Raw genomic sequence first — 21,842 nt, 5'->3', positions numbered from 1 at the left:
GCCTTTTGGACATAATATTTATTTGAAAAAACTGTGCAAAACCTTAAACGAGCTACAGTGTTGATTACTCGTGTATTCTTACCATCTGAGAGACTTTGCTAACTTACTTGAATGAAAAGATTAACATCCCTCCTAAACAGCAAATCTTAAAAAAAAAAACTGTCTTTTTCTCTTAACTGTGCACAGTTGTACCACAATAACCAAAAATGTGAGCTATTAACCGATATCTTTTCCTTGCTTTGGGCAGATAGTTGCAATTTGCCACGACAACATACTGTTTTGAAAAATAATGCTTTCTTCCAGTACTATGTAACTTTTGTCTTGATATGTGCTTTGTTTGCTAAGATGAGCGCTGCCTCTTGCAGCACAGCCCTGGATACCAATTGGTCCAGGCCCTCTGTCTGCAGACCAGATTCTGGACTGTAGGGTAGGCTACAGTCCAGAATCTGGTCTGCAGACCAGAGGTGTCAAGTAACAAAGTACAAATGCTTCGTTACCTTATAGACATTTTGGTTATCTATACTTCACTGGAGTAATTATTTTTCAGACGACTTTTTACTTTTACTCCTTACATTTTCACGCCATTATCTGTACTTTTTACTCCTTACATTTTAAAAACAGCCTCGTTACTCTATTTCATTTCGGCCTTTAAAAAAAAACTATCCAGTTAAATTGCGCCATCCGGATAGAGTGAATTTGGTTGTGGTTGTTTCAGATGTTCTTATCCAGTTTTGTTCTTACATCCGTTTCCCTCATATTCCTGCAACTAAACTTGGATGTACATTCCAATAAAGGTTAGGATAAAAGATAACATGCCTCTGAAGTTTGACTTTTTGCATCAATACAATACTTACAGGCAACTAGTCATCATATCTCCTGCTCTCTGAAACACATGTTAATGCTCAATAGTACACATATATGGTTCTTTAATATATTTGAATTATACTAAGATGCATTCATTTTCAATGGCTTTTGTCCTTAATGGCTTTTTTCCCCCTTACATTAGTTTTACTTTTATACTTTAAGTAGTTTTGAAACCAGTAGGCTACTTTTATACTTTTACTTGAGTAAAAAACTTGAGTTGATATTTTTAAACTCTAGTATCTATAGTTCTACCTGAGTAATGAATGTGAATACTTTTGACACCTCTGTTGCAGACAGAGTCTGCAGACCAGATCCTGGACTGTAGGGTACATGATCTGGTCTGCAGACACCAGAGTCTGTGGGTCAGATCCTGGACAGTAGGGTACATGATCTGGTCTGCAGACACCAGAGTCTGTGGGCGGGCTTTGGAGCGAGCGCTCGCGTGTCACTCCAGCGCAGTCAGCTGCTGGCACGCGCCGCTACAACCCGCAGCCTCTCCTGACCTGCTGCAGAGCAGAGGCTCGCCGTGTTCCTCCCTGCTGCTGCTGCTGCTGCCTCACACCCAAACTTCACCACGGATGAATATGTCATATAGTCAGTGCGCCTCCGACTGCGGGCTACATTCGGGGATAGTTTAAGTGGATAGCTGCTGTCTGTCCGTGCTGTCCACCATGCTGCGGCCGTGGATCACAGCGCTGCTGCTGTGTGGTGCGGTGGCGCAGTACTCCAGCGACCTGTGCAGCTGGAGAGGGAGGTGAGGATCAAGCTGGAATTATGGCAGCCTTTAGAGACGGACATAACTCAGTTGTTTCAGGATTGTTAAAGGCGTGTTTTTTTTCTTTTTCTGACCAGCATGCACTCAGTTTAAAGAGTCAATTTCAAGACTCACTTTTGTCCTCAGGTAGTTGGCTGTACTTGGATGCCGGTGTTGACTTGTGCCCAAAAGTGATTGCCTGCCAGAATCTGATTTCTTTTGATTTCTGGCCGCGGGAGCGCGCACAGCAGCCCGTTGAACGATAGCGCTAAAACGTCAAATTTTCAGATTATGAAGCTCAAGAATGAGATCAAGTCATATTTAGGCAGAAACAACTTTTCATTAACTGTATTTGGCCTTCAATACATTTTTGGCAGGTGAAAATGCCTATTTTGTGTTGTAATGGTCCTTTAAAAGAGTTAAAAGCAATCATGTGAGCTCTAGTGTTTATATTATGAAGCTCAAGAATGAGATCAAATCATATTTAGGTAGAAACAACCTTTCATTAATTGTATTTGGCCTTCAATCAATTTTTGGCAGGTAAAAAGACCCATTTTCAGGGGAGAAATCAGATTCTGGCAGGCAATCACTTTTTGGCACGACACCTGATTAAAGTTATTTCTAATGCTTGAGTGTGGATAATAAGGAGGGTCTCCTCCTCGCGCTACTGTTGCTGCTTGTTATTGCGAAATGCAATGATCTCGGTTTCATGCTGTTTCTCTGCAGAGCCAGTCCTCTCACATAGAAACCCAAAACTAATTTATAAAAAGCGGTTTCTTGATTTGATGAAGTTCTCCAAACGGTTTATCTTGACAGCACAAACCTGAACATTTTGAAAAACGTGGATGATCACAGTAATGCCTCTGCTTCAATGCCTATCTTAAGTAAATATGGCACACATGGCGCCTTTGATCACTCATTTAAGTCCCCAAGTAATAAAAAATGAAAGCTTTACTTTGAACTCTGTGTTGTAAAGTTTACTGGCCTCAGAACGGATTTGTATCAGCTCTAGGTGTTGTGGTTGCTCATGCACATCAGAGACAATCAAAGGTTTCCCTGCCAGTAGCTGTCAGAGTTACTCCAAATGAGTTTCATTTAACTGTCACTAAATGTTTGTTTAGTTTTATAGGGCACTAAAATCCTGGATCAAAGTCTCCCTTTTCTTTCTCTGTACTGACTCACAAAACGGTTTCCTTATCTGTAGTGGTTTGAGCCACGAGTCTCATCGCAGAGATGTGGAACAGGTCTACCTCCGCTGCTCTGAGGGGACTCTGGAGTGGCTCTATCCCACAGGGGCCATCATTGTTAACCTGCGGCCAAACATGGAGCCTTCATCTGGACACATGGCAAGTCTCCACGTGTGCATCAAGTCCCAGCCCTACTCCCAGGTAAACATAAGAAAACAATGAATCACACTAATTAACTTGGTCTGTCAAAATAAAGTTCCTTTTCTGAGTGTATCGTTCTGGTCTCCTCTTTCAGGGCTCTCATTTGTACTTGGAGCATAAGGGGGATCTGAAGCTGCTGCTTGCAGACGAGGACCGGGGTCAGGGCGCGGTGCTCTGTTTCAGTCTGGCAGAGGGAGCTCTGTTCGTGGAGGCCGTTCCACAGACGGACATCAGCCGGAGGATTACAGCTTTTCAGTATGAGCTGGTGCCCAGTCGAGGACCAGGGGCACACATGTACTCGTACCTCCATCCTGGCTCAGGTAACGCATAACCCCCCCTGCTTTGTTTTATATGATAGTCAAGGTTAACCTCAAAATGTTTTTCAATAATTTTGCAGTACATTTATTCTCAAAATGCTAATACGACAACCATTGTTTGGAGCTTGATGTTCACATTGCTGATTGGTTTGTGAATTTCCTGCAATCTTTTTTTTTGTAGCTGAACACAATGGCTTATTAGACTCTGAAACAAGTACGCTGACAGACATTGGGTTTGACAGACAAAATCTATTCTAAAGTAATGCCTGGGAAGGAAAGGGCCATGTTACTCTTTAATCCTGGTTTCTTCATCTCACCTTCATGACGCATTCCTCGCCCACATCCCCCCCGACTCCCCCGTGCTAGTAACACATATGAAAACAAGCAGGCCAATCAAAAGGTCTTGTCAGGGTCAAGCACAGGGGTCAGCCAGCCCTCCCTCAATTGTCAATCAAGAGTTGGACACACACACACACACACACATGCACACACATACACACCCTTATTAAAGCAGGAATTTTGTGTAGCCCACCCACATGAGTAAAGTGGTGTGGAGGGAAATGAAGTTGGGTGGAGAGTGGAGCTGGACGATCTTTATAATGTCAGAAAAAAAGCGTCTCGAGTGAAGTTTCCTGTTGGAGTGTGTGTCTGGTGTTTTATAGCTGTTTTTATAGCTGACAGGGTCAAGGGGTAATTCTCTGATTATGTCTCTCCCCTCACCTGCAGTTCTCATTCACACACTGACTATATTTCTTTTGATGTCTTGTAAACACCCTCCGGCACAGGGTGGAAAATGCAGAAAACCAGAAATGTGCAAAAGTCTGATTCAGTTGGTTGGATGTTATAACAACTAAGTAGGAAAGAAAACCGATCATAAAAAAAAAAAAACTTGAGTGTTTTTATGTTAAACACAAGATAATTTTCTCTCCTTTTTTCCAAATGTTCTATTTTAGTCACTTGTAAACCCTGTTCTGATGAAGACGTCCTCATGGCTGTGTGTACCGGTGACTTTGGTAAGCACATACTCACATTAAATGTAAACATTGAAGATTGAGTTATGATTGTTGGTGCTGTCAGTAACTGTGGTACAAGTTGAAATAAGGTCAAAGAAAATATATTTAGTTGTTGTTTTTTCTTTTGCTTTTTTTCCTCTTTGTTTGTTTGTGTTTTACAAAAAAAAAAGACAACCAAAAAAAAAACCTTATAGTAATCTCTGGCAAGAGGATTAAGTACTGGACCGAAAAGAAAATCAAAAATGAATACAAAAATGGCACATTAAAATCATATGAAATGATACCAAGCAATTTAGACGATAACTATTGCAGAAATATGGCATGAAGGTGCTGGTGCCCCAAGCCGATTGAAACCTTTGCAGTGTGGTCAGTCCAGCTGGTCCCTGCCTCTCTGACCACTGCGGCTGCAAACTCCACACACAAGATTATCCCAGCACATCACAGGGACGGTACACAACAGCTCATCGTTGGAGTGTTGACTCAAATAAACTTCAAGAATGTGGCTACAAAAGAAAACGATAAAGCTCAATTAAAGGGCAAACTAAAGATAATGTGGACAAATAATAATTACATGAGGTTTGTGACCTCCCAAAGTGGAATACAACTAAATGCATTTTATCCAGGATGGCAAAGAGGAATAAAGGGACTTCAGAGGCAGAAAAAACTGACTGTGTGAATATTTCTCTTTACAATCTTAGTGAGTCAGGTACAGAGCCAGCATAATAACTCTGTAATACCACTCGCACAGTAATATTTACCATAAGGTCACTAACAATCTTTGTTAGCAACCATGAACTCCAGGTCATACCAGACCGATAAGGAAATAGCTTCTCACTTATTTCAGTATGCTAGGGCTTGCGCATGTGAATTTTCTACTTTTATTTATTTTTTTATTTTGCACCAGTGCAGACATTCTTGTAGTGCATTGGTATTCTACAAGGACACCAACTCAGCATTTGCTGGAAATGAAAGCTAAAATTAAAGCAGCACAAAGGAACTTTTGCAATTTTTAGCTCAGAAGGCCTCCCTACCGTTGTGGCGGTTAAATAGCTTTGACTCTTGTCTGGTATCTTGCTCTGCAACTCTCCATAATTCATTTCTTTCTTTCTAACTGCTATCTTGAGTTGCTTACCTCTGCTAAGATGTCCACTGTGGCTTTGTAGTTTCATTGATGTTGATGTGCGGTGTCAAGCTGCAAAACATTCCACAGTTGTCTTACTAGGACATGAGTGCAACATTAATTCATTAATATGAATCCCCTTGCAGCATGCTCAGTATGGACATCCAAAGTGGGTTATTAGGGTTTAGGTCAGTAAGTGTAAAAATAAAAATCCAGACTAACATCACTGAATTGAATGTTTATATTATACTGTTTCCAAAAGTTATTTAATGCATCTTGAAACTAAGTTTTTCATTTTTACCAATCTATCTTCATCCACCCTCCCATCCCTGTCTCCATAGCTGCCAGCGGCGTTTTAGAAGGAGTGGCGTCGGGTACAAATGAGCAATCCCCGGTTTTGGTGACCCTGAGCCGACTGTTTCATCAGAAAAGTGGAGTGTTTACTCGGGACGGGCCCAGAGGACGGGCCTGGAGCGGACGTGTCAATGTTCCCGCAAAATGCGCTGTGCGTCCAGGAAGAGACGAGTACCTCTTGACTGGCTCTGTCCATTTTGGCGAGGCCTGGCTTGGCTGTGCACCTCGCTACAAGGACTTTTTAAAGCTTTACACCAGAGCTCAGAAAGCAGGAACAAACCCCTGTCATATAGACACAAAACGTCAGAGACTTCTTCACCGCTCTGGGTAAAACTTCTCAAAAAGTCATCAGTCTAGATGAGTAACGAGGAACAGGCTGAATTTTGGAGGAAGGACCAATAAGACCCTCCAGAACCTGTTCCCTAAACTCTGTGTAAAATGTACATTGGTGTCTAACTCATTAGCATTTTTTTTGTTATTGTTAAGATGATATTGCTCATTCTTGAAATGAAAGTGTGCTTTGTAAAAAGCTTTTTTGTAAAATTAGGAGTCTTCTGACAGAAGTGTATAGTACGCAGCTCTGTGAGTCTACATGTAACTACATTTGTGTGCATTTTGTTAACGAGTTCAAAGGGTCTTAGCATATTTTCAGTGAAATAAATCTCGAGTCCTTCTGTTGCAAATGTTACACAGTTGAGGCATTTTTGTGAATGCACTGGAATAAAGTTTGTTCTATATTATATATGTAGTGACCATGTGTACAAAGAGGCCTCAGTGTAGTTGGGTCGCAGTAATGGAAAACTGGCAGTGCACTTTTGGACCGACTTAATGAAAGACTTAAAGTTACCAAGCTCTTTGCGGGCCCACATGGATCTGAACAAAGACATTTTATCCACCTACCTACCCAAAAGAAAAATCCATTATGAGTGCTCAGTGACCATTAGCTGGCAGGGGAGCGGGAGTGCGTCAGTGCTTTTGTCGCTTCTCCTGTGGAGTCTCTCTGCAGAGCTGCTCTTCTGGTTGGCGTCCCCTTACCGTGTGTGTGTGTGTGTGTGTGTGTGTGTGTGTGTGTGTGTGTGTGTGTGTGTGTGTGTGTGTGTGTGTGTGTGTGTGTGTGTGTTGATTCCCTGCTGAGTGAGAAGAGCAGCAATTATATTTTCCACCACAGCAAACTAGTTACATTTCAGTAGCTGGTGTTCTTTTTCTCATCAATTTTTTTGAAAGAAACTTAAAATGACCATACAAGCTGTCTACACTGACATTCTGTAGATCATGCAAAAAATAGATTTAGATCTTTAAAAGATGGAAACTGGTGGCAGCAAAAACTGCCAATAAAAAGCTACTGTTAGGTGGATGATTGCTTTCAGGTTTGTTCGGGCGGAGAGCTGATAGAAGAGGCGGATGTGTGAATGACCTTAAGAGGGATGCGTGTGCACCTCTCCCTCTGCCTGCTGTCAACAGTAGTGTGTCTGAGTGTGTGTGTGTGTGTGATGCTTTCTCTCCTTCCTCAGGAAGAGCTAGAATGGATGGAATGTCCCCTTCCTGCACACACACTCACACACGTACGCTCGTGTGTTTATTGTTGGGAGAACACTCATTTGCAAAATGCATTCCTAGGTTTAACCTTAAACTTCACGATCATATGCCTAAATCAATACAGAGAGCCTCAAGAGGGGGACTGAAATAAAGTATGACTAACACTGAAGCAGCTGAGGCTGACACACTTTCACATGTGCTTTTTGGATTCTTCCTCCATTTCCGTAGGTTTATATATAGTTTTGTGTGCAAAGTAAGAAAGCCCAAAGCACAAGTAGTCATCCTTACCCACAGAAGACATTGCTTCTGAACTGCCTGTACCTCATTCATAAGTAAAAAAGATGTCTTCACCTTCATGGCATTGTCATGACACCTTTTTGCTCACAGAAGCCATGTGTGTAGACACTCTTCACTAGTTTGATGCTATTCTATCTTTGCTGTTTTTGATAATCAAGTTGGACAGCGGTTTGAAGAATTAACAGCACAACAAAATGCATGAATGATTTGTCTCTGTCGGGTATTTATTTGCATCTTAGAAGTCAAGACAGTGCTAAAGGCTAATTCGCAAAAGTCCATGTCCTTAATTATACCAAAATCTTTTGCTTCATATAACTTTACTTGATGTGCAGAAAAACAAAAACATATCCTCTAAATCTAACTCTGAAGACCAAAATAGTTTTTTAAGCCAATAAATACCTTTATTTATGCTGTTAAGCCAAACATCTTAACATGGGGGTCAATGGAGATTGGCTCACTTTTGGAATCAGATCGCAGGGATTAGTCAAAGCAGCTTCAAATTAAAATCACTTCATGGTTGCGTAAAATTAGTAAGGGCGATATTCCTCCCTTGCGCATAACTGGAAGCTAGCCACAGTGGGCACCTTATGAGACATAGTATGCAAGGTAGACTCGTCTCCCATACTACATATTGTACATATGTACACATACTGCACACTATGTATTACTGTTTGTGTAAAATCAGTGTGCATTGGCAGTATAGAATGCAATTTTTGAAAACAGCAAGAATTGGCCTGAACTTGCCAGCTTTGGCATTTGCAAACCATTGAGGTATTTCAGTCTGCCTTATCAATGTACAGAAATGAAATGGAAAAACAAGAGAAACCACCCAAATAAATGCAGTAGCTATCTGTTAAATATTGTAAATATTCAACAAGGTAGCCTTAGTGTATTCAAGAACCAAGCTATTGAATTAATTTGAGTAGTAGTAGAAGATATAATGTACCCAAGTAAGACAGAGAGGGGGATATTAGGGCATTGCGTGAAGGTTTAAGATAGACAAACATCCTCACACCAGCTGAAGATGGTGTGCGTGTGTGCGTGTACGCATGTTTGTCTTGGGTTGTAGTTTGAGAAGACCACAACACACGCGCCTCACACGCTGTCCATATTCAAGCAGGCCACACAGCAGAAACCCAACCTGCAGCAGCAGCACCTAATACCTCCTTCTGGCAAGAGTCCAGCTCGCCTTGGCATCCTCGCTAATTTGGGACACACTTATCCCTACACAACGGTGTCTTAATGTTAACCTTTCTCCGTGTGAGAGCGTGAGATATGGAAACAGTTTGTGCTGCAGTATGTGAGAGGCACAGCTGAGCGGTCAGCTGGAGTCCAGGGAATGGCTGAGCTCAGGGAAAATACGCATGCATGCTTCCACCCACATACTGAGTACCATCACTGGCATCTTATAATGCACTGCTTAGGGTGGGGTCAGTTGTTTTACATGCTGGTACAATATTTCAGGCTGTGTCTGGTTTCTGTGGGGGGTACAGGAGATGTAACATTTGGTGAGCCTTTAAAGAGAGGGATGCACTTCAAGTTCACAGACTGGATTTAGACTTAAAATACAGAAAATACAAGGAAGCAGGCCTTAGATTCTCTAGCAAAAGCCTAGTGAAACACTTTTTTTTAAACTCATGTTCTGATACCAACATGAAATGATAAAACAAAGACTGTATATTTGTTTATCATTACATTCCAAAAAATGTTGCGCTATTGAGTAATTCTGAAGTCGTTACCTTTGATATATTTGTCTGTTTGTTAGTGAATGAAAATAAATCATACCAGTTCATGAAACAAATCATTGCATATATATATATATATATATATATATATATATATATATATATATATATGTATATGGAATGATGGAAACGTGGAAAGTGAGTATATTAATGAAATGAAATGAACTGATTATTTCAATGCAAGGCATATTTTGCATTATGAAATACATTTAATGTGTAGTTTTGACGGAAGCACTATAGTATTAGACTACAGCGCCTCCTTGTGACAGGAAAAAGAACAGTTCAAAAACATCACCGTAGCGCCACAGGTGGCGCATCTCTCTGCCGCGTAGCACAAACACTCTCTCAAACAAGAAAATCTCCATCTTTCTTCAAAAACAAAACTGTTACGAGGCTAACCATGCCTCTTTCTTCAGAAAGGATTTTTTTTTCATAATGCAAGTGTCTGTCACTTCTGCCTGAAAGCAGAAGTGAGAGAATTCTGTATTGGGTCATTATAGGCTACTGAGAGACATTCTGGGCGTACTTTTATTATATTAGATGCACTTCCTATAAAGTTTCTGTTTCCTTGAAACAAATCTAAGATGCGGAGCCTTCAGCACCAGCTGTTTTTTCTCTCCAGTAAGTTATTTATATTAAAAGTTTCTCAGTTGTAATAATCTTAAAGTTATTGCCAAATACACCTTGTTATCAAGCGTGGTTGGTTTAAAATCTCACTCATGTTGTCTGTTTTGCAGTTTCTCTCATCTTTGCGACCAGTGCCCAAGGAGTCCAGCTGTTTGGATATGAAGGCACAGATGTAAAGGTTTCCTGCCCATATGATCAAGGCTATGAGGATTATGAGAAGTACTTGTGCAACAAAGCTTGTGCCTGGGAAGATGTTCTTATTATCACATCACAAACAAATAAAACCAAATACTCAATTTATGATGACAAAAAGTCAAGAATCTTCACAACGACCATCTCTGATCTTCGCCCCGCCGATGCTGGGGCACACTGGTGTGGGGTGTCAAGAAATGCAAAAGATATATACACTGAACGCAATCTAAAAATATTACCAGGTATGTAAACAAAGTTCCTATGACATAGTTTCTACGCCGTCCCTAAACAAGTTAAAGCTAGAGCATTACTGTAATAAATGGATGAGTTTGTTTTTACAACAAGTATCAACTGAGTATAGATAAAAGTAGGAATATATTTCTGTTCTGAACTCTGCACAAGTGGCGTCTGAGAGGTCAAATGTGCATCGTCTACATGTAAAGGGACCACCATGAAACAAAAATCTGAAACTATAATCTTGGACATGTGTTTTGCGTGTGGACCTTCTGATTCTCCTTATTTTCTTAACAGACAGCTGCTGTGACAATGTGGTTGAAATCCAAAGTTATGAGGATGGCTCAGTGTCCATCAGTTGTCCGTATGAATCCATTGATAGCAGCTACCTGAAGTACATCTGCAGAGGAACGCAGCCTTCAGTGTGTCTGCAGCAGGCGTTGATCACCTCAGAATCCTCACAAGACACCAAGTTCAAACTCATCGATGATTTCAGGTCCAGCAATTTCACAGTTAGGATTTCCAGTCTGGCTCTGGAGGACTCTGGGTCGTACCTTTGTGGTGTCCATAGAAACACTGGACTTGATGTCTTTTCTGCTGTCAAGCTGCAGGTCAAAGGTAGGAGATCAGCCACACCTCATACGAGAATCAATTTTCTATACAACAGATAGAAAAGTAGGTGATTCATTATTCCTGAGGACCGACAAAGCTTTTGTGATTGAATCTATTCTCGAATCAAAGCTCTTTCTTTTTGACAGAATGGTGCTGTGTGAAGACCCAGACCATGCGCGGCACTGTGGGAGGTTCACTAACTTTGTACTGCCCTTATCCTCCGCAACACCACGGTAACAAGAAGTTCCTCTGCCGAGGAAGCCAGCGCAGAGCCTGCGAACGTGTGGAGAGTCGGAGCAGATTCACTCTGCAGGCCGGCTCCTCCAACTCGTTCCAGGTGACCATCTCAAAGCTGGAAGCAGGTGATGCTGGGACGTACTGGTGTGGTTCAGACTCTCAGTGGAGTGTGGCAAACTACAGCAGAATTGAACTGTCAGTGGGTAAGCTCAATAGGTGTCCATGTGAGTAAACATATGATGAACAGCATTGTAGCTTAAGCTTAAGTTGTGGAATTGACATTTCTGAGGATGCTAATCTCAGATGCTTCTGAAGATGATCAATTTTCACCTGGTTTACGCCTATCAGCACCACTGTTTATCATCATCTATGCAATTTTCAAAACAGCATCGGTATCATTAGCTTTTCTTAGTTTTTTCTGTTGTTTTTTTGCCCCGAGCATTATAAAACATCCAATGTTATTTTCACTTCTTGGGGATCATCCTCTGAAAACTATTAAAAAAACTACAATTTCTAATTTCAATTTACAAAACAGTTGATGAGATTTTTTTACAAAACTTTGACAAAAAGTACTGACGTCAGAAGCGTTGACATTCACTAAGATTGTTTTTCTCTGTGAGATCATGAGAAGCAGACCCCTACCGTGGCAACAAGTACATCTCCCCTAATCAGAAAGGAGTCAACACATCCTGCTGACGGACCTGATAAAGGTGAAGTCTCCAGTACAGTGACTCCTGTTAACTGAGTCATGCATAGGGCAAAAAGAAAAGTATTACCAAGTAATCTACAGCAGTTGTTTGTTTTTTCGAATCCAGAAGTTATAGATTATAGAAGGAAATATAATTTCAAACATCAGTATGCAAGGACCACTCTCAAGCAGATGTGTATATCGGTTGTGGGAGTAAAACTGTGGAACTCTCTACAGAATTATTTAAAGGAATGTACAAATTTATTAGGTTCAAAAAAATGTATAAAGATAAAATATTTAAGTTATATGATCATGAATAGGCTGGGACTTAAACAGTACTATTGATATTTGTGGTTGGTTTCTATTTAAGTGTATATTTTAGTGTAAATATTGGTTACATTGACTGTTCTTTTTGTTTTGGTATTTAATAAGGGGCAGGTAAAATAAGACTTGTTTTCATCCTGCTCCTTTTCGGTCATGGGTGTGTAGATTGAAGTGTACAAATGTACTACTGTAATATTGTCAAACTATGCACTACCATGCACGAAATAAATAAATAAATGAATAAAAAAATAAATAAAAAACTGTCTCCACATCAGAGAGACCGTTTAACATAGCGTTTTAGTAATTGAGGTTGGTTTGTGGCTCATTCTGGTTCACAATTAAGGAAGTAAAAGTATAACGTCAACATCTTCGACAGCATCAACATGGGTGTGGGTGTTAATGCTGACGATGTAGAAATTTGCAGTGAGCATTCTTGAAAAGGGATCATGAAAACCAGAGCGGAAGAGTGAACTTTCAAAAGTGCCACAATAAAAAATAAATCAGAAATACGTAGATAAATATGGAATTATTACAGTCAAGTCCAAATGCACTTGAACAATTGTTGGACAAGAGTTTTCATGATTTTATCTTAACACGCCAACAAAATGGACTTGAGATCAAACAGTAGATTTAAGCTTTGATGTTAGAGATTTTACAAAAGTATGTCGCTAACTGTTTGGGAATGTCAGCAACTTTTAGCACAAGAACAAAAATATTTGGACAAAGTGATTTAATTGTAAATAGGTCTGGTACCCATGAACGTCGTCTGAATTTCCTCCGTGAAGGTGCTTTGCCAGACATTCACTACCTTACCTACCTTACATCAAAAACAGCCCCTTTAAAAACATAATTTATATTCCTAATTCTAGTCAAAAATGGCTTTATTTTAAGCAAAACATCTCTGCCAATGGGATAGGAAAAAATGTAAAAAAATGTCAAACTAGCTAAGAGTTCTAGCTAAAATAGTCCTCTAATTTTCTTGAAGCAGGGCTTTTTTTTACTGTCTTAGAAGTTTGTGCATGCTTCAGTTGTTGCTTGTTTATGGGCCTCTCTGCCTTCAGTTTTGTCTCCAGTAACTGAAAAGCATTTTCTGTTGGGTTAAGATAATTGACTGACTTGACCAGTGAATAATATTCCATTTATTTGCCTTCAAAAAGTCTAGAGTTGCTTTATCGGCATGTTTAAGGTCATTAACCATCTGTGATTGATCAACTTGTTGGTTTCATTTCTGAATTTGAATAGAGGACATAACTATACAGCTCAGCATTTATCTTGCTACTTCTGTCGGCAGTCACATCATCCACAAACATCAATGAACCTGTTCCATATAGGCAGCATCCTCCTTATTTGAAACATGATGTGGCATTGTTTGGATCATGATCTTTCCTTCTCCAAACCTTTCTCTTCTGTCCACAGACTCTGATTTCAGAACATGAGATGCATTTTTAAGTGTTCACTGGTAAATTCTGGCTTTTCTGTTGATGAATGTTATCAGTGGTTTGCACCTTGTTGTAAACTCTCCGTATGTACATCCATGAATGTATCTCTTGATTGGTTGTTGTTTTGAAGTTTGTTCTTAAAGGTCTTTAAGGGCCTTTTGATGTTAATGACTTCACCAGTGCTTTCAGTCTGTTTAAATGCATCCAACTTACAATTAACATTGATTTTTGTGTTACTGACAACACATCAATTCATTCCAGTTTCAGTCTAATATGCAGTTAGGCTTCGGCCTCACCATTTACAAAACAAAAATACTGGTTTTGAATAATTGCGTGTGTAATGTAGATAATGTAGAAAAATGTTATTGAACAGATTGCTTGAACTTCTTTTACTGCAGCTTCCTACTAACGCACACATACTTTGCATGTACTGTACTTTGCATGTACTTCATTAAAGTATAGTAGTCTTTGCTAAGCAGCCCCAGTTAAGATATTCAGTGTTTCATCTGGTCAAATAGTGACATGCTTTCAATACTTTCAGGAAGTATTTGTTTTTTACTTTCTTTTTTTGACTTTGGTTTACAGATGCAGCTGGCTATGTGGTTTACGTGGTACCTGCTGTACTGCTGGCCTTATTCATACTGATAGTCATAGTTTACAAGCAGAAATGCCGCAAAGACCAAGGTATGTTCTTGCACAGAAATATACATACGCAAAAAGCCAAAAACCAAGCACATGTGCAGGCACACAAGTCTGTGTTAATATGCTTTGTGTGCCCAGGAGCAAAAGTTGCAAACAGTAACAAAGCCATGGAGCAGCACATGCAGGAAGCGACGCATGCAGAAGAAGTAAGAAAATGGGAGTTCAAGGGGCCTGGGCGTGGTGTCCATGGTCACGTGTGTGATTATGGACTGCAGTTGGCATATCACTTTAGACCTTGTTGAATCTCATGTAAAATCCAATTCAGACACATGATATACAACATTTAAGATTAATGTACATTTGCTTTTCAATTCAATTCAGTTTATTTGGGAAGGGACAGTGTACATTCATATACATTTAGAAAAAATGCAAATGCACCCAATTTTAGCTACAGAGCTAGTTTCCATTGGCAGTCCCCCGGCTAAAAATATAAAAGAAAGACAAGTTAAACAACAAGTTTAATCGGAAAATGTAAATCCAAGATACTATTTACTACTATTTACTTACTACTTATTTACTATTTTTTCACATGAGCTTCATTTTGTTTGTTCATGCATAAACATTTTTGTGTTTTCTACATTGTCAGTTTTTTTCACTTTTGTTCTCGGTTGCTTCTTTTTTTTAGATTTATGAAAATCATGATGCTGTAATCAAGTCAATAAAGTCCTCCCCCAAAACCCAGAACGTCCGTTACCATCATGATGGCGCAGATGAAGAACAACCAGACTATGAAAACTTCATAATAACAGAGGAACTCTACTCTAATGAATTCTACCCTAAAGCCAACAAGCGATAAGAGTGTGCACATCTGTTGTCAAGCACTGGCTTAAGCTTTTATGTGAGTACAACTGCTGATTTTTAGATGATGGACTGTTTACACAAAACAATTCAGTTTATTAATTGTTTTTATGGCTTGTTTTCCTTTATCATTTTTTTTCATATGCTTGGTGTTGGTTTTCCTTTTTAAGCACACTGATACTTTTCCGATATACTGAACTTGCTGCTTTACTTGTCCAGTCTGAACGTGAACAGCAGTGTTTACGGCCACCTAAAATGGCAATATGAAATCTAGATTACGCTTTGAATTGCATGAAAAACACTGACCAAAATGCATTACTTTTTAAATGAATGTTTTTGTTGTATCGTTATTAATTAAAGAAGGCCAGATTGAGGTGTCCAGTTTTTTTTTCTTTCAGTTCAGCTCTCTGTTCTCCTGTGATAGGTACCATGAATCATACCTCTTATCCAGTGAGACACAAAATAAAGTAGTTTCCAATACAGTTTGGGAAATCCACCCATATCCAGTTGAGGACCATAGCAGCAAAAAATTATGCTGCATGCAATTATTCTAACGGTATCCTTGTCAGCATGTCTTTTAATAATCATTACCCATCTGATGTATGCAGACGATTTGGCTATTATGTCCCCCAGCACTGTTGGGTTCCAGCAGATGTTGGATATATGCTCTGAGTCTGGGGTTGAGTTTGATGTACAGTACAATGCAAAAAAGAGTGTTGTATTGATATGTAGGACCAAGGAGGATCAGATGCTGCACTTTCCAATGTTTTACCATGTTTTATCAGGGCAATCCCTTTGTGTATCTAACTGTACAAAATATCTCAGGCACATAATCACTGACAAGATGGAAGATGATGCTGACATGTACAGGCAGAGACGAATGTTGTATGTCCAAACAAACATGTTAGTTAGGAAATTCCATTACTGTTCTGATGATGTGAAAGTGAGCTTGTTTCGTGCTTACTGCACCCCTATGTATGCAGCCCCATTATGGGTCAGCTACAAAAAGGAGACCCTGCGCAAACTTCAGGTAGCATATAATGACAGCCTGAGGATACTGCTGAAAAAGCCCAGGAGTAAGAGCTAGTAAACTCTTTTGTGACTCAGGGCTCAGCACTTTACAGGCTCTCTTGAGGAACCTGATGTTTAAGTTTATGTCTTGACTTGATGAGTCACAAAACTGTATTATAAAGGTCACAAGCCCCAGGTGCAGTTCAGTCAGATATCAATCATATCTATGGAAACATTGGTATGGGTGCATTTTAAGACTCTCATGAATAAGTGTATGTTAGTATGTGTTTATGTATTTGTTTTTTATTTTTATTTTTTATGCTGTATGTCTTGCTATTGGGTCTAGAGCAGGGGTTGGCAACCCAAAATGTTGAAAGAGCCATATTTGACCAAAAACACAAAAAACAAATATGTCTGGAGCTGCAAAAAATGAAAAGTCTTGTATAAGCTTTGGAATGAAGGCAAATGGCGAAAGGCGAAATGTCGAGAAAAAAGTCGAAATGTTGAGAGAAAAAAGTCGAAATGTCGAGGAAATAGTCAAAATGTCGAGATTAATGTTGAAGTACAATCTCGAGAAAAAAGTAGAAATGTTGAGAAAAAAGTCGAAATGTCGAGATTAATGTTGAAGTAGAATTTCGAGAAAAAAGTGGAAATGTCGAGATTAAAAAGGAAAGGAAAAAGGAAGAAAAAAAGAGAAAAAGGGAAAAAAGAAAAAAAAGAAGAAAAAAGGGAAAAAAAGAGAAAAAAAAGAAGAAAAAAAGGAGAAAAAAAAGGTCAAACATTAAAAAAAAAAAAAGCTCCAGGGAGCCACTAGGGCGGCGCTAAAGAGCCGCATGCGGCTCTAGAGCCGCGGGTTGCCGACCCCTGGTCTAGAGCCTGTAATAAAGTGTATATATATTTAAATTATTGATGCACTTTAGTGTCTGAGGCTGCATGCATTCACTCCGTCTGTCACCCGAGCCGAAGAGTTTCCGGTTTCCTGGCAACGTGTGTTACTAAGCAACAGCAAACAGATTTTAGCAGTTTGGTTCTGAAAATGAAAACTTATTTCAAGACCGTATCTTTGGTCTAACACTGAAGGGTCGGAAAATGAGCTCTGAGATTACAGGTTCACGACGGCACGACGCCAGCAGAGCTGTGGCCGGAGAAGCGCAGCAGGATTACGCACCGGTGGAGACGGACGTCCCGCAGCCGTCCTGGGGCGCAGCCCCGGCGGGATACTCTGCTAAATACACCCCGGGGCAATGGTTCTCCAACCACCACGCCGTGCTGGAGCGAGCCGGCGCCCGGCACCACGAAGCCCAGCGCATCCAGACACAGTCCAGAGTCCTGAGCCGGGACACCGAGGCCGCATGCCGGGACGCCCAGAGCGCGGGGACGCGTCTGCTGGGAGAGAGGCTGCGGGACATCCACCTCCTGAGGTCCGAGCTGCAGCGACACGTCGCTCAGCTGCAGGCCGACCTGGAGGCGCTGCTGGCCCTCAGGACGCGGCTGGAGAGGGCGCTGGACGCCACGGAGATCCCTTACGCCATCTCCACCGACAACCTGAGCTGCAGGGCAGGAAGGCTGGGACCAGACCTGGTCCGAGACGCGGTGGAGGAGCAGCTGCTCAAGGTCATGTGTAAAGATTACACTGAATAATGTTTTAATATTTTATTTTTCTTTGTTCTTTGCCTTGAAAACTTTGATGACTTTCCTTTTTTAAAACAAGAATTGAGGTGATCATTTTCCAGTTTTTTTATTCTTTTTTTTTTTTACTTTATTTTTCTATGTACCACACCATAGTGACGTTCAGTATAACAACAAAAAAAACAACAACTAATATACATATATAGACATAAGACAGACACCAACCTCAACATATACACGAAGAAAAAAAAATTAAAAAGGACATATCTAAACAACAAACACAAACAAAGCAAAGAGAGGCCTAACATGCTTTTAAATACCTTCTAACCCCCCTGTTACCTCCCTCCCCTATACATCCCTTACACTTCACTATCTTTTATGTATTAGCCAAAATTCCTATTTTCACAAATCCTTATTTCCATTCTTATTTCATAAACACAATACAACTAGAGGGAGAGAGATGCACCATGAGAGCAAGTAAACAAACAAGTACATGACAATACCTCCAAAAATAAAAAGATTTTTTTTATTCTTAATTGAGAACAGATTAACAAAAGATAATTAGTGGAAGCAATGCAAAACACTTACTTTTGCGTGGCTAAATAAGTGTTTTGTGTTTTTTCTTCTATCTAGATTTGTTAATTTACAAAGCGAATTTTCCCATGGAGAGAGAAATAAAGGACAATCTAATCTAATCTAATCTAATCTAATTTACTTTTGCTCTTATATTAATGTTGCACACTTGGACACAAAAAATGGACGTCCAGGCCAGCATGGGTTTTTATCAAGAACTCTTTACTCTTCCTTTGTCTGAAAATACAAAACACAAGCACATCAGCACCTTAACTGCTCACTGCAGGCTGTCCGTTGGCTGAATGACATATACATTTGCTCATGAACATAACCAAAAATAACCATAAAATGTCCATGTCCGTGTCCTGTCTATAATCTTCAAAATAAACTTATATTCACAATATTCTGCACACTCCCTCAACTTATATTTTAGCAAGCTACAGGTGGTTACACCATTACTTTTGAGATTGCAGATAATTTTAATACTCAAGAACAAATTAAAACAATGAAAAATAATACATGAGAATGAGGGGGCGGGGGGCGTCCAATGTCCACCAACATGCTCAAAACCGCTATGGGTCCCACATTAATGTTATTTGGATCAGGTTTCTCACATAACTAACTAACCTTACCGTAAGTCCGACTGTGTTGTAGGAGGTGGACTTGATCAGAAATATCCAGGCTCTTCTAAAGAGAACTATTACTCAGGTCTTCAGTCAAATAAAGTAAGTGTAAAACGTTGTTTAGACTCATAAAGAGATGCTCTTCACTGGTTTAAAAGCTCTTACTTTGGAAAACTGTGCTGTCATCCATGTCTGTGAGTCAGGATGACCAGAGAAACCAAGGAGAAGTTAGAGTTGGACTGGTCCGATAAGTGGCAAGCCTACGGTTTTGATGACCAAAGTGGAAGATTTAGTAACTTGAGCCCAGATACTCAGCAGCATCCTGGTTCAGCCACCATGCAGGAGCAGTGAGTTGGACTGTGAATTAAATGAGTCTATGATGAGCTGTCTCGGATAATGATTGGATTTAATTTCACCATATGCCCTCTGGTCTACGGCAGCATGTGTAACCCCTCATCATGGGTGAAGTTTACACAGAACAACCTGTCTGAAGCTGTGCAGGAAGAACAGGCCACCAACAGTCTCAGGTATGAGTACATACTCGCTCAGACTGTATTGATAATGCTATTGTATTTCATATATTATTTGCTGATTGTAATTGTGTTTGTGTGTGACAGGGTGCTGGTGGAGCAAATGCTGCAGGACACCACTCAAGATCTGCGTGTCCAGTGCTCCAACGTGGATCAAGCCTTCGCCCAGCGCTGTGTGGAGCTCAGCGAAGCAAAGATCCAGCTGGAAATGGCGCTCGCTCAGGTAGACAAGTTTACAGAGAAGGTAATAGACATATCAGTGATTGATGACTGATTGCATTGCTGTGTGATTAGATTTTGGAGCAAATTGGAGCGCAAGAGAGAAACATCGTGGCTCTTGAGCAGGCCATCCACAACAAAGACACTCCGATGAGAGTTGCTCAGTCCAGACTTTACATTCGTTCCCTCAGACCCAACATGGAGCTCTGCAGGGATCAACCCCAGCTCAGGTATGCACAAAGAAAACACTATGATATCTGTCTGCTCCACCAGCACCCTCCATCATTGTGTCGTTATTTTGTGGCTTGTCTGCAGTTTGGAGGGAGAGCTCAGGCAGCTTAATGGCACCCTGGAATCTTTGAACCTGAAGCTGAGTGAAGCCCGAAACTCCTTGTCCTACCTGGAGGAGTCAAGGATGGAGCTTGAGAAGGATATAAACTGTAAAACCCATTCGTTATTCATTGACAGGGAAAAGTGTATGACTCACCGTAGACGTTACCCAACCATGTCATCATTGTCAGGATACTGAACACAATGCTGTAGAAGGGATTTTGGTTTAATTACTTCTATAACTTCAGAATTTGGGATCGTTCTGGGCTTTTGCAGTGTGGTGCTCTTGTAAGAACCTTTTCCTCAACATGAACAGTGTAATTTCAACTGTGTTTTACTGTGATTACATTATATACACTGGCTCTGTACTTGTTCTTCTGTATTTTTAGTTCAGAATGCTAAACTAAGACCTATTTAAAGGTCAAAACTTTGGTTTTGTTAAAACTGGGTTATAATGAGATATTTCATTTGTGGTGTTTATGTTGGACAAGAAAGGCATGTATTACACCAAGCTGAAGGTGCCTTTGAAAAACAAAGAAGTGTGTGTCAGTGTCATTCAAATGTTTGCATCTACCATCAACATGAACAGCACAGACTTTTTAAGTAAAACAAAAACACTGTGAATGGCTAAAGGATCTAGAAAAACAAACTTTGCAAAATGGCATGACAAACTTCCTAAAATGACTCTAATGCTGGACCACAGACGTCATGTAGTTGCATCAGAGATGTCAGCGTGCAGTTTCAGCACTCAGCCTCTGTAGTTGCTTTTTCTCAAATAGACGAGAACTTCGACCCACACTTCCTCCAACTTGCAGCTTCCTGCATAAAGCTAAATAGTGATGGTTGTTTTCAAGAGCCATGTATATCTGTCATTATGATGGGGATGGTGGCAGGGTATTCTGAATTCCTCTCAAAACACCAAGAAATGGTCAGTTGTGGGTTAATTCCTGAGTTTACTGTTTACCGGATGAAAATTAATATTTTATATTCAATATTACATTATTTATTCATATAGGCCTATATACTTTATATACATAATATAGTATATTTCATCTTTAACAGAAACACAACTTCAAAAACCTTTAAAATCCATTTTGGACAATGTCTAGTTGTAGATACTGCTGTAGCTTTAGGCTTTATTAGTTGTGTTAATATGCATATTTCCTCTTCTGATAGGAGCACCTGTAGCAAATTGAATTTCCACCAGGGGTTTCATCTGTCGGTATTTACCATGATGAAAATGACTACTTCAGTAATCAATTAGTCCACTAGAGGGCGCTTTTAAGCTTTACTCGCTCCTCTCTTCCTACATCTCGGTAAAACTTTCCTCAGCAGCAAAAGCAGCATAAAGGTTTGAAGTGACAACTGCATGCGAAATCTGAAAAACACTGCAAGATATAGCAGGGAGTTTTATCCAATTGTTCGTAATGATATGTGTACAAACACTGTTTAAAGAGCAATATGGAAAATGGGGGGGGAAGCAAGGAAAAAACAAAAACAAGGTCAATCTTAAGTTTAGTTTGGCTATTATTTCTATGCAGACAATTTCATTTATTAATTTACATACTTTTCAGCCAGTCTTATGCAGTGATGGATACATACTGTAATTTGTATAACATAAGTCGATGGGTGCGCTTGAGCACAATATATTTTGCCAATATGTTTCGTGCCTGGACCAGCTCACCG

General features: G+C 40.1%; 3 protein-coding genes across 3 annotated transcripts; all 3 read left to right on the top strand.

Annotated features, from left to right (window-relative positions):
• The first annotated feature begins 1,333 nt into the window (after window positions 1-1,333).
• On the top strand, window positions 1,334-6,558 carry LOC133452519 (meteorin-like protein). The gene is made up of 5 exons (XM_061731893.1): window positions 1,334-1,618; window positions 2,823-3,006; window positions 3,101-3,326; window positions 4,277-4,336; window positions 5,798-6,558. The coding sequence occupies exons 1-5, from the start codon at window positions 1,536-1,538 to the stop codon at window positions 6,139-6,141; spliced, it is 897 nt and encodes a 298-aa protein (XP_061587877.1). The 5' UTR covers window positions 1,334-1,535; the 3' UTR covers window positions 6,142-6,558.
• A 3,414-nt stretch (window positions 6,559-9,972) lies between these two features.
• LOC133420636 (polymeric immunoglobulin receptor-like) lies at window positions 9,973-15,610 on the top strand. The gene is made up of 8 exons (XM_061710769.1): window positions 9,973-10,009; window positions 10,126-10,449; window positions 10,739-11,059; window positions 11,200-11,415; window positions 11,911-12,000; window positions 14,327-14,425; window positions 14,522-14,589; window positions 15,069-15,610. The coding sequence occupies exons 1-8, from the start codon at window positions 9,973-9,975 to the stop codon at window positions 15,237-15,239; spliced, it is 1,326 nt and encodes a 441-aa protein (XP_061566753.1). The 3' UTR covers window positions 15,240-15,610.
• A 1,464-nt stretch (window positions 15,611-17,074) lies between these two features.
• On the top strand, window positions 17,075-20,546 carry tekt4 (tektin 4). The gene is made up of 7 exons (XM_061731881.1): window positions 17,075-17,866; window positions 19,109-19,179; window positions 19,281-19,424; window positions 19,518-19,604; window positions 19,695-19,830; window positions 19,902-20,056; window positions 20,142-20,546. Exons 1-7 carry the CDS (start codon window positions 17,342-17,344, stop codon window positions 20,353-20,355), a joined length of 1,332 nt encoding a protein of 443 aa, XP_061587865.1. The 5' UTR covers window positions 17,075-17,341; the 3' UTR covers window positions 20,356-20,546.
• The last annotated feature ends 1,296 nt before the right edge of the window (window positions 20,547-21,842 follow it).

This window comes from Cololabis saira, chromosome 1 (genome assembly GCF_033807715.1).
Source record: "Cololabis saira isolate AMF1-May2022 chromosome 1, fColSai1.1, whole genome shotgun sequence".
NCBI lineage: Eukaryota > Metazoa > Chordata > Actinopteri > Beloniformes > Belonidae > Cololabis > Cololabis saira.
Note: the sequence above shows the minus strand (reverse complement) of the source record. Positions and strands in the feature narration are given on the sequence as shown.

Coding starts and splice junctions, on each gene's coding strand:
- LOC133452519 (XM_061731893.1), top strand. CDS start 1,536: ATGCTGCGGCCGTGGATCACAGCGCTGCTGCTGTGTGGTGCGGTGGCG. Junction 1,619..2,822: donor CTGTGCAGCTGGAGAGGGAG/GTGAGGATCAAG, acceptor CCTTATCTGTAG/TGGTTTGAGCCACGAGTCTC. Junction 3,327..4,276: donor GTACCTCCATCCTGGCTCAG/GTAACGCATAAC, acceptor GTTCTATTTTAG/TCACTTGTAAACCCTGTTCT.
- LOC133420636 (XM_061710769.1), top strand. CDS start 9,973: ATGCGGAGCCTTCAGCACCAGCTGTTTTTTCTCTCCA. Junction 11,060..11,199: donor TGTCAAGCTGCAGGTCAAAG/GTAGGAGATCAG, acceptor TCTTTTTGACAG/AATGGTGCTGTGTGAAGACC. Junction 14,426..14,521: donor GAAATGCCGCAAAGACCAAG/GTATGTTCTTGC, acceptor TTGTGTGCCCAG/GAGCAAAAGTTGCAAACAGT.
- tekt4 (XM_061731881.1), top strand. CDS start 17,342: ATGAGCTCTGAGATTACAGGTTCACGACGGCACGACGCCAGCAGAGCT. Junction 17,867..19,108: donor TGGAGGAGCAGCTGCTCAAG/GTCATGTGTAAA, acceptor ACTGTGTTGTAG/GAGGTGGACTTGATCAGAAA. Junction 19,425..19,517: donor TCAGCCACCATGCAGGAGCA/GTGAGTTGGACT, acceptor GGTCTACGGCAG/CATGTGTAACCCCTCATCAT.